Source organism: Engystomops pustulosus, chromosome 3, assembly GCF_040894005.1.
Source record: "Engystomops pustulosus chromosome 3, aEngPut4.maternal, whole genome shotgun sequence".
Lineage (NCBI taxonomy): Eukaryota > Metazoa > Chordata > Amphibia > Anura > Leptodactylidae > Engystomops > Engystomops pustulosus.
In genome coordinates, this window is record NC_092413.1 from 229,405,667 (window position 1) to 229,418,650 (window position 12,984).

The window sequence follows — 12,984 nt, forward strand, 5'->3', positions numbered from 1 at the left end:
TCCTTGACTACACTACATGGTATCCAGAGGCGATTCCGTTAAGAAACACCTCCCCCAAAAATATTGCTAGGGAGCTGTTCCAGGTATTCTCCCGCACAGGCCTCCCCAAGGAAATCTTGACTCAGATTCATTCAGATTCAGGTTCATTCATGTCTAGAGTAATGAAGGAGATGTTTAAATTACTGCAGGTTAAACAGCTCATCACCTCTGTATATCATCCACAGACAGACGGCCTGGTCGAGAGGTTCAACAAGACTTCGAAGGGTATGCTAAAGAGTGTGGTCAGCAAAGATGGGAAGGACTTGGATTGTTTGTTGCCTTATCTGATGTTTGCCATACGTGAAGTTCCCCAGTCTTCAACGGGTTTCTCACCCTTTGAGCTGTTATATGGCCGTTCCCCATGTGGGCTTCTGGACGTAGCTAAGGAGACCTGGGAATAGGAAAGGACCCTTCACCGTAGTGTGATTGAACACGTCTCCCTTATGCAGGACCGCATAGCAGCGGTAATGCCCCTTGTAAAGGAGCACATGACAACGGCACAAGAGGCCCAGTGTAGGGTCTACATTAGATGAGCCAGACTCAGGACCTTTAAACCAGGTGACAGAGTGTTATTTCTTGTGCCCAACGTTGAGAGTAACTTCTTGGCGAAATGGCAAGGTCCATATGAGGTCATGGAGAAAGTGGGGGAGATTAACTACAAGGTATATCAGCCGGAGAGGAGGAAACCCGAACAGATATACCACGTGAACCTCCTAAAGCTATGGAGGGAAAGAGAGTCCCTGATAGCCGTGGGAGTAGAAAAAACATCTGTCTCCAAGAATGTGACACCGGAGGTAGGTGTACCTGATGCCAAAGTGCCTGAAGTACGGTTCTCGGAGTCCCTCTCCAGGGCCCAGATTCATGAAGTGAAGGAGTTTGTGCTCTGAAATGCTGATGTGTTCTCTAAGTTACCTAGTCGTACCTCAGTCATCAAGCATGACATCATAACCGAACCCAACGTCCGGGTACACCTAAAACCCTACCGGGTCCCTGAATCGTGCCGGCAAGCCATATCCAAAGAAGTCAGGCAGATGATAGACCTAGGGGTTATTGAGGAGTCTCAAAGTGACTGGTCGAGTCCTATTGTATTGATTCCCAAGCCTGATGGTTTCCTACGGTTCTGCAATGATTTTCGGAAGTTGAACGAGGTATCTAAATTTAATTCCTACCCTATGCCCAGAGTTGACGAGTTGATAGAATGACTGGTACAGGCTAGGTTCTTCTCCACCCTTGACCTGACGAAAGGGTATTGGCAGGTACCCCTTACAGACAAGGCTAAAGAGAAGACAGCTTTTGTTACTCCTGATGGGCTATTTCAGTATGTTGTACTTCCCTTTGGGCTACATGGGGCTCCCGCCACATTCCAGAGGTTAATGGATCTCGTGCTAAAACCTCACCATAGATATGCCTCGGCCTACCTATATGACATCATAGTTTATAGTAACGATTGGGAGAGTCTTCTAGCCAAGGTACAAGCAGTGATAGACTTCCTTAGGGCAGCAGGGTTGACGGCAAACCCCAAAAAATGTGCACTTGGTCTGGAAGAGTCCCGTTACCTGGGGTACCGTAATGGGGCGAGGTGTCATCAAACCCCAAGTAAACAAAGCGTAGGCGATACAGCAGTGGCCACGACCTGTGAGCAAGAAGCAGGTGAGGGCCTTCCTAGGCATAGTGGGCTATTATCGCTGATTTGTTCCCGATTTCGCGACAATAGCGGCACCTCTGACTGACCTGACCAAGGGTAGCAGGTCGGTGATGGTAAAGTGGAGTGAAGAGGCTGAGGGGGCGTTTCAGCAACTTAAGACGGTTTTGTGCGAGGGACCGGTACTGATCACCCCTAACTTCACCAAGATCTTTATTGTGCAGATTGACGCTTCTGACGTGGGCTTAGGGGCTGTCCTGTCCCAAGTAGTGGAGGGTGAGGAACATCCCGTGACATTCTTTAGCCGCAAGCTCACACACCCTGAGAAGAACTATAGTATAGTTGAGAGGGAGTGCTTGGCGATCAAATGGACCCTGGAATCCCTGAGATATTACTTGATAGGGTGACAGTTCACACTAGTAACCGATCACTCTCCCCTCACCTGTCTCGTACCCACTCTCTGATGGCCAAGGGTGTTCGTCCCCACAGGGTCAAACAAAGAGGGGGGGGTATGTGAGACACTGTATCTGTGGATGGGCGGTATGTTTCCCCTAGGTTTTCCTACTATGCAAGGCCTTAGTGCTGAGGTTGAGTTGTCCAGTACCTTGGACACAGGTGGTGGGAGCAGCCTAATCAGGCTGCATAAAGCTGCTGAGCAGAGCTGAGAGCGGTGTGGCTCTGAAAGGAGGCTGGAGAGCACACACAGACTGACTTTGCCTGGAGCAGCAGTCTTTTATGTTCTAGTGGTGAGTTAGAATAACTCTGTTTAGTTAGCACCCTGACGGGTAGGATTTTGTTTGTTTGATGCCTGAATGTGAAGGCTGTTTTATTTTGTACCTGCTCCTGGAATAAACGCAGGCGAGACCTGTTTTGGACTAAACGTTGGTGTCACTGTCTTGGACTGCATCACGAATCACCGCTACCACGGTCTCTACTGGGCCAAATCTCCCACAACCTCTATAAAGCCCTATAGAGAACACCGCGATGGTCCAGGATTCATGATGCTTTTTGTCCATCTCTATGTATAAGTGTGTTCACTTTTCATGTCTCCTCTTCCTTTGATAGGTAGGAATCTGGCACTTCATGGTCGAGCCACAATGTCATCCATTTATAAGGATTCCAATTGGGGCTTTTTCGGAATGGCAATAAATGGAATAGATGGAAACGAGGACACCAACTATTATCACGGATCGTGTTTTCACACACACACAGAATTGTCTCCCTGGTGGAGGGTGGACCTGCTAGAGTCCTACAGAATAAGTCGCATAACCATCACTAACAGAGGCGACTGCTGCGGGAGCAGGATTAATGGTGCGGAAATCCTTGTTGGAGACTCTTTGGCCAACAATGGAAATAACAATGCAAGGTGAGCCTCAGCCCTTAGTGCTGTCCAAGTCTTGTTAATAAAATTAAACTTTTTATTTACTGTTATTTAATCCACTAATTATTACCAAGGGATGAGTCCAATTAGCTGCACCAGACTTATTAACCTTCCTTCTGATGGTTCATTGAAGAACAGGAAGTGCAGATCTGCTATCAGCTACACGACTGCCCTCTGTATTTAAATAGTGGAAAATGAAAGGAAAATATATTATTTAAAAACAAATACAATAAGAATACCAAAGATGTATTTTCCACACCAATCTTTGATGTAACCGTATAGTCTTCTAGAAGGACGGCTTGCATTTTTCTTACATTTTTGAGACTTTTTATGGCCCGTGTGCTCATTTGCGACTTTTTTGGCACCTAAAACCTCCTCCCATTGAAGTTCCCCATTGTCTAGTTTTCAGCAGTGTTTCCCTGAGATTTCACCTTAATCCAGATGTGAAATTTGCAACTTTTCTAAAAAGTTGCAAATTTTTGTGCACATCTGCGGCTTAACGATCTCCAGATGTAGAGATTAGCCGGGGAACTGTTTGCAACTTTTTGTTTTAAAAAATTGCCAATTTACTACAGACCCAATCCACATATATCAATAAAGAAAAACGCTAAGATACATCTGACCATCAGGAAAGCCAAGAAAAGTCTCAAAAAACTGAAATAGCCAGACATATGGCACATGTGCAGCATACAGTGGTCATTTCTGTAACTGATATGTCTGTGTTCATAGGAAATGGAAAGACGCTCAATAGATTTGGTTGAGCTAAATATTATGCTCAACTCTATCGCCTCTTTGAGATACCAAATGTAACCGTATATGGTATATAACCAATAAAGGAGCGGCACTTCCGTGGTTGGGTGGGGCACGTGGATGAGCAAACGCTGTACCAATAGAACGGAAAAATCCTGGCACTCACTTACTTTTAACTGGGATGGAAGGGGAAGGGTCAATAGGTGAATTACTTCATAGTCCGTTTCTAAAGTTAAAAGGATACATCAAATTAGGAACCAAATATTCATGCACAATTATCAATGCAAAGAATACAAATTACATTGTAACCATGTTCGAGTCTGATTTATCATAATATACCGAAAACAAAAAACATGTTAGTCTCACAGTCGGGGACAATTCTATTACAAGTGAATTACAATTCAATATGATGTTTGATCTTGTGTAAGAAAAAGTTGCATTCCGCACCAAACGTGGATTAAAAATTGTCAATTTTATTTGGAAATCCGATTAAAATCCATGACACAAATGCATTCCATGGCAGTGTTACCTAACGAGTAGGTTATTACTACACCATATCCCAGTGTTGTGCAGGAAGCACCGCCATGGAATGCATTTGTGTCATGGATTTTAATCGGATTTCCAAATAAAATTGACAATTTTTAATCCACGTTTGGTGCGGAATGCAACTTTTTCTTACACTTGATCCTGATATCAAAGTCCTGGAGCCAGCAAACCGCACAGCCAGGGGGGACAATGATCGGTGAGCTGAAAAGCAAATATCTTTTGTTTCTACTTTACGATGTTTGATCTTGTTCAAGTCAGATATTTGGATATTTCGGTCAGAAAGAATGAAAGTGGAGGTTTAGTTACAGATTTATATAGAACGGATACTGATTGTAATAGTATTTTACATTTCAATGATAACCATCCCTACTCTACAAAGAAAGTCACTGCTACATGCCAGTTTCAGAGGGTATGCAGAATTGTCTCCGACGATGAGACTGAGAAAGTAAGACTGGACGAAATGACAAGCGGATTTTGTCAATGAAAATATTTTAAACATCTTCTCAGAAAAGCACGAGAGGAAGCAATAAATGCTTTGGGGCAAGGAAGAACACAATCAGCAGAAAACAAGGTTGTCTTCGTACACCATAACCATCCATGTCATTTTATCCGGTGCATCCTGGCGATCACCGCCACCAAAGCTGGTGGCGGCTTCAAAAAGATGGCAACGCATGGGCACCACCATCTTGCCGTTTTAACCCTTTTATTACAATTGCTAATTGCACATTGTAATGAATGAGTAGGAAAATCCACATATACTGCCATGCTCTAGTATGGCAGTATATGATAGGATCGATCAGACAACCTAGGGTTAAAGTACCCTAGGGAGTCTGAAAAATAGTAAAAATAAAAAAAGTTTAAAAAAAAATCATAATAAAAAAAATCAAATCACCCCCCTTTCCATAGAACTGGTATAAAAATAAATAAACAATAAAATTCATAAACACATTAGGCATCGATGCATCTGAAAATGCCCGATCTATCAAAATATAATAACTGTTTTTCACTGCATTTAACCCCGTAACAGAAAAAAGCGCCCAAAGTTGAAAATAGCACTTTTTTGCCATTTTGAAAAATATCTTAAAAATCTATAAAAAGCGATCAAAAGGTTATACAGTGCTAAACATGGTAGCATTGACAACATCATCAAAAGTTGCAAAGGTTATTGGCGCCAGAAGATGGCAAAATAAAAAAAAAAATTTAGTACAGGAGGTTTTCATTTTTGTAAATGTATGAAAACATTATAAAACCTATACAAATTTGGTATCCCGTTGATCGTACCGACCCAAAGAATAAAGTAGATAAGTCATTTGGGGCGCACAGTGAAAGCTGTAAAATCCAAGCTCACAAGAAAACGGCACAAATGCGTTTTTTCACCATTTTCACTGCATTTGGAATTTTTTTCCCGCTTCCCAGTACACGGCATGGAAAAGGCAATACCATCACTATGAAGTGCAATTTGTGATTCAGAAAACAAGCCCTCACACAGCTCTTTAAGTGTAAAATTTAAAAAGTTATAGATTTTTGATTATGAAGAGTGAAAAATTGAATCGAAAAAACAGGAAAGGGCGAGGTCCTTAACAGGTTAAAGGGACCCTACCACCACGATTCTACCTATAAAGGTAGATCGGGTGGTAGGTGGATGAATGGTGGATGAATGTGGATGAATTAGCCCTTTTTTGGGCTAATCCTCACGTTCCGGCTATCCTTTAGTAAACTTTAATAAGTGGGTATTGTGGGGAATTTCTCAGGTAGATGCCTGGTAGTAGTAGTGCAGGAAACAGGGACACATGCAGGGTTAAAGTCCAAATAAAGTGTTTTATTCACACTTCAAAAAACAACATAAATTCAGCCTTGGTTTTGGCACATATAAAGCAACACAAAAATAAATCCTGCCCGGCTGGGCACTGCCTAATACAATATCAGGTCCTAGCTATGCGGGTACCAGGCTGCCTGGCACACACTCTTGGCCAGCAGTATTACAGGAGGCACTCAGTTACCCTTGCTGTGTGAACATGGTCCAGCCTTCAGCTCTCCAGGTAGAGCCTCTCCTACTGCTTCTGGCGTGCAGATTATGTCAGGCTCTAACGAGGCCTGTGACCCTGCACCTGTTACCCTGTACCTGTGACCCTGCACCTGTGACTCTGTACCTTTGACCCGCCCCTGTGACCCTGCACCTGTGACCCTGCACCTGTGACCCTGCACCTGTGACCCGCACCTTAGGACCAAAGCTCAGGTGGAGTAGGAGTCCCACTACCAGCCTACCCCTACTCCATAATAAGCAGGCCCAGTACGGACATTACCAGTGTGTGTCTATGTTAGCGAGGCCAACATGGACCAAACAGACTATTCCTGCTTACTTACCGTGGAGTAGCCGGAGATGAGGCTACACGTCGCGGCTACTCCACGCCCCAGTAGCCTCTTTTCTCTGCCTACCATTTCATCTTCCGCGCGCAGTAGCGCCGGCCTCGGAGCTATGGTTGCGCAACCGCAGGCCTGCGTTCTGCGCATAACTCCGGGTACACGGACGAGGGAAAATGAAATGGTAGTCTGAGAAAAGAGGCTACTGTGGCGTGGAGTAGCCGCGACGTGCAGCCTCATGTCCGACTAATTCATGCCCCAGTAGCCGCTTAAAAAAATGTACATACCCACTTATTAAAGTTTACTAAAGGATAGCCGGGACGTGAGGATTAGCCTAAAAAAGGGCGATCCTCACGTCCCATTCATCCACCTACCACCCGATCTACCTTTATAGGTAGAATCGTGGTGGTAGGTGCCCTTTAAAGGTGGATGGTATTGTGAGAAAACATTGGAAAATTTTGCAGACAGCAAACCTCGACGTAGAGGAATTTAAGGATCTCCCATTCATCTGTAACAGGAAATTGACGTGACAAACTAGTAAAAGCGGATTTAGTTAGTTCAACTAAAGGTTCACGCCAAACATTTTTGGCATTTAGTGGTAACTGTTCCTACTATAGGGATCAAACTGGAGCACCATAGGAGAACATCATCACGCTATTGCCAATATTTTTAGATTTTTTTACTTGTTTAGTCATTTTTTATAATAACAAAATGTTAGAGCCATTAAAAGTACACAAAAATTTGGATACAATCTGAACATGGAAATCACTGTGACCCTGAAGCGGTTAAAGAACTTGCGCGAATGTGAGGCAATTCAGGACACTGAGAGGCAGGTAGGTTACAGACATTTCCTTATCCAGGTGTATATCAGTAATAGTAGAGCAGGGAGCTATAGTCTGGTATATATATATATGTATGTTATGGATACTTACCTGTCATCCTTTCTGTCACAGGTGTGCTCTGGTGACTTCTCTCCCAGATGGAGGGACTCAGACTTATGATTGCGGAGAAATGGTCGGGAGATACGTCAATATCGTTTTGAAAGGAAAGCAGCAATGTCTCCACCTGTGTGAGGTTCAGATCTATGGAGAGTGATCACATGAGCTTATATCTGATGATAATATAATTCCTGCCATATAGTAATAATCCCAATAATCACTGCACATATAACTGCAAGATATCATGGAATAAAAGCTTCCGCACATTCTCCGCCTGGTGTGTCATTTTTCCTGGGATTTCACCTTCCGGGGTCCTGCTGGAGAGGTGATGTAGAGGGTCTTATAGGTCAGACATTGCTCCTGGGGATAAGGATGTGCATTTCCTCTCTTGTCTAGAAAAAATAATTTTGCAATCCACTAACTCCAATATTTCCCTTCCCTGTGGTACCTTACCCTCTACTTTTTAGCCAATCACAAGTAAGAAGTGCCCCAGCTCCTTTCCTCTGCTCGCCCCACTACCTACATCAGTCTCCCCATCTCCTCACATCTGGTACAGTCTCTCCCCAGCAGTCACTTCTCAACTCACTAACATCTTCACCCTCTCTCTCTCTTCTGGTTGGTGTTGCCTCTTCTTTCAAACATGCGGTTGCTACCCCCATACCTAAGAAAACCTTCCCTGGACCCGTCCAGTGCTGTTAACTACAGACCAGTCTCTAGTCTGTGTTTCCTCTACAAACTCCTGGAACGCATTTTAAATTCTCGACTAACCCGCTATCTATCGTCTAACTCCCTCCTTGACCCCCTACAATCTGGTTTTTGCACTATGATATTTAATGCTATTACTATTATATACTATTTCATGAAACTGCTGTTACTAAAGTCTCCAGTGATCTCCTCACTGCCTAATCTATTATATATAGGCAGTGTCGGACTGGCCCACCAGAGTACCAGAGGATCCTCCAGTGGGCCCTGGCTCAACCCAATAATGAACCACAGAGGTCAATCAGAAAACAACACAATTTGGAGGCCGCTAGAGTATATTTCCTGAAGAGTGGGCCCCCAGATTGATTTTCTTTCTGGTGGGCCTAAGGAAACCTAGTCCAACACTGTATATAGGTGACTATTCTCTCCTCATTCTTCTGGATCTCTCTGCAGCATTTGATACTGTGGACCACCAGCTCCTCCTCAGGAGCCTTTGTTCCATTGGCCTAAATAACACTGTACTATATTGGTTTTTCTGGATCTTTCTCTTCTCATCTTCCTCTCAGTGTCGGGGTCCTCAGGGCTCAGTCCTAGGTCCTCTCCTCTCAGTGTCGGGGTCCTCAGGGTTCAGTCTTAGGTCCTCTTCTCTTTTCCCTCTATACTGCCCCCATTGGACAGATTTGGTTTCCAGTCTCATCTCTCTGCTGATGACCCCCAGCTATATACTTCTGCTTGAAACTTTATCTTTCAAGACTGAACATCTCGTCGTTTGACCATCGGTTAACACACCCAACCCTGAACCTGAGTTGTTTCAATCACTCTCCATCAGCCTTAACCTCAATAAACACATAAATACCTAAATATAATAGATGCCAAAAATAAAACAGATCCAGCACTCGGAGGTTCGATATCTCTCCAAAATGTATTCTTTAGAAAACACACTGACATGGGTACAATGTAACGCAACAAAGATCGACGCGTTTCGGCAATGAGCCTTAGTCTTCATCAACAACATTGATCTAACGGCAATGGTTTCCCGTGGGAGGAACTCGTCCCAAAATGCACCAAAATTGCTGGAACACATAATCCACTAAATTAACTTAAATGATAAAAACATGTAAAAAAACAAGTTGCAAAAGACATTCTACGGAGGCCGAAGAGGAACATTATTCCACAATAGCAAAATCCTTATTCCTTGCTGACTGAACGGGACCTAAATCTTAGGGGGAAAGAAGGAAACTAGTTGCAGGTAATTAAATCCATTCTACTATCCAGCCCCCTGGAGCCCTTGTATCAAGAATAAACATCCAATAAGTTTCCCTATTGGTAAGTTTTCTATTTATGTCACCTCTTCTGATCGAACCAGTCACTTTTCTATCCCTTGCCAAAAGAAATTTTTAGTATCACCCGCACGTTGTGTTCTGAAATGTTTAGACAAAGAACATATGTGAGTGTGCTTTCTAAAGAAATTTAGTAACATCAAGGGCAGCAATCTGTGTTGGAAAGGATGTGGCCAAATTGGGGGGTTTTACCACTGTTGGTAAAAATTTGGGTGCAATATTTTTGAAGTAATCTCTAAGATTTCTACGAAAATGATAAACCCCCTCAACCATCATGTTGGCCAATGACATGCATGGATTTTAACGATATGCCTCAATAAAGTTCAAGTTTCCTCTGACACGGCTGGATTTGGAATGCTTTTTTTCCTGCACAGTTTACCAAGCCCTCACACAAGGGTCATCCGCGCCTTGTCGGGCAATCTACACGGGCAGCAGGTGAGCTGGACTTTCTTTGTTATTCATCACTAGATCTTCTGCCACAAACTTCCTTTAATTACGCCTCACATCATCCAGTATTTCTTTTTCGGAGTGAGAGTACGTCCACATAGTCATAGTTTTAGCTGAAGGCAGTGATTGCATTGCAATACACAGTAACTGGGTGAGACGATGGGATTTTACATATATCTTATTTGTAACAAAAATATACAGTGCAAATTGAGCAATTTTTTCTGTAGGTTTTGTGGTTTAGAACCAAATGCAAAGGCACTAAACTTAGAAATAAACCTGGAAACAAAAAAGAAGTCCATGACCTTCATCATGTTTATTCCCAGCCCTTCCATGAGGAAGACCTTTCCCCACTGCCATCAACTCCAGCTCCTTATGCACCTCCAATTTCGGTCTCTAATCAGCTCGGCCACGGGAGGATCCCTTTATTGGTAATCTGATCACAAAGACTACCCCCCCCCCTATTACATCCACCAGTGATCAGCTGGGAAACCTAGCTTTTTGTTTCCACACAGCACCCCCGCAGGGGAAATGCTCATGAAAGAGGAAGTGGATGCAAACAGGAAGTCAGATGAAGATTTTTCAGATGTTGTTATTGGGGCAGCCTAAAAGCAGCATTTATTTTTATTATTTATGTATTTTTATTTTCTGTTATTAATATTATTATTATTTATTGTGGCTTCCCTTGTGCTTCTCATCTTATCCTAATTAAATACTGCTTCAGAGAACACCAAAATCACTGTATTGTCCCTGACAGGCAAAAGTAATCCGACTGATATAGACAAATGGTGGAATTTAACTTTAAAATTGTGTCGCAAGACAATGCACTTACAAGCACCAGGAAGAAGAAGGTGAACTCCGGGGACCTGAGCGGGGAAGCGACACATGCAGGATATCGGACGCAGGATCTTAGTGACTCCCCGCACAGCACATTATACACGGACAATGCACTTACATGCACCAGGAAGAAGAAGGTGAACTCCGGGGACCTGAGCGGGGAAGCGACACATGCAGGATATCGGACGCAGGATCTTAGTGACTCCTCGCACAGCGCATTATACACGGACAATGCACTTACATGCACCAGGAAGAAGAAGGTGAACTCCGGGGACCTGAGCGGGGAAGCGACACATGCAGGATATCGGACGCAGGATCTTAGTGACTCCTCGCACAGCGCATTATACACGGACAATGCACTTACATGCACCAGGAAGAAGAAGGTGAACTCCGGGGACCTGAGCGGGGAAGTGACACATGCAGGATATCGGGCGCAAGATCTTAGTGACTCCCTGCACAGCGCATTATACACGGACAATGCACTTACATCCACCAGGAAGAAGAAGGTGAACTCCGGGGACCTGAGCGGGGAAAAGACACATGCAGGATATCAGGTGCACGATCTTAGTGACTCCTCGCACAGCGCATTATACACGGACAATGCACTTACATGCACCAGGAAGAAGAAGGTGAACTCCAGGGACCTGAGCGGGGAAGCGACACATGCAGGATATCAGGCGCACGATCTTAGTGACTCCCCGCACAGCGCATTATACACGGACAATGCACTTACATGCACCAGGAAGAAGAAGGTGAACTCCGGGGACCTGAGCGGGGAAGTGACACATGCAGGATATCGGGCGCAAGATCTTAGTGACTCCCCGCACAGCGCATTATACACGGACAATGCACTTACATCCACCAGGAAGAAGAAGGTGAACTCCGGGGACCTGAGCGGGGAAACGACACATGCAGGATATCAGGTGCACGATCTTAGTGACTCCTCGCACAGCGCATTATACACGGACAATGCACTTACATGCACCAGGAAGAAGAAGGTGAACTCCAGGGACCTGAGCGGGGAAGCGACACATGCAGGATATCAGGGCGCAGGATCTTAGTGACTCCCCGCACAGCGCATTATACACGGACAATGCACTTACATGCACCAGGAAGAAGAAGGTGAACTCCAGGGACCTGAGCGGGGAAGCGACACATGCAGGATATCAGGCGCAGGATCTTAGTGACTCCCCGCACAGCGCATTATACACGGACAATGCACTTACATGCACCAGGAAGAAGAAGGTGAACTCCGGGGACCTGAGCAAGGAAGCGACACATGCAGGATATCGGGCGCACGATCTTAGTGACTCCCCGCACAGCGCATTATACACGATCAATGCACTTACATGCATCAGGAAGAAGAAGGTGAACTCCGGGGACCTGAGCGGGGAAGCAACACATACAGGATATCGGGCGCAGGATCTTAGTGACTCCCTGCACAGCGCATTATACACAGACAATGCACTTACATGCACCGGGAAGAAGAAGGTGAACTCCAGGGACCTGAGCGGGGAAGCAACACATGCAGGATATCGGGTGCACGATCTTAGTGACACAAACCACAAAGAGAATTTTTTAAATCATTTATTTAATTTTTTAGCATTAATATCTGTCTGAAGTACCTAATAGGGGGTCATTTATCTGTATTCAGGACATTTGTACTTGTGCTTTTTTGGTTATTCCGGGTTTTGGACTTGTTTGATTGATCTTAGAGGTTGATATATGAGGCAGCTGAGTTTGCGGGGATTTTGGAACTTTTTCTTAAAATCATCAGTAGGGGGACTAGCTGCATGGGACATTTCATCATCAGTAGGGGGGGCTGGCTGCAGGGGACATTTCATCATCAGTAGGGGGGCAGGGTGCATGGGACATTTCATCATCAGTATGAGGGCTAGCTGCATGGGACATTTCATCATCAGTATGAGGGCTAGCTGCATGGGACATTTCATCATCAGTAGGGGGGCTGGCTGCAGGGGACATTTCATCATCAGTAGGGGGGCA

General features: G+C 44.5%; 1 protein-coding gene across 1 annotated transcript in view; it reads left to right on the top strand.

Moving 5' to 3' along the window:
• LOC140122767 (fucolectin-like) overlaps positions 1–7,928 on the top strand; it is an 84,297-nt gene extending 76,369 nt beyond the window's left edge. Inside the window, exons 4-5 of the mRNA XM_072143965.1 lie at positions 2,747–3,047; positions 7,673–7,928. Coding sequence (XP_072000066.1) covers positions 2,747–3,047; positions 7,673–7,814 — 443 coding nt within the window. The 3' untranslated portion in view covers positions 7,815–7,928. The remainder of the gene's footprint in view (positions 1–2,746; positions 3,048–7,672) is intronic.
• Positions 7,929–12,984: the final 5,056 nt, after the last annotated feature.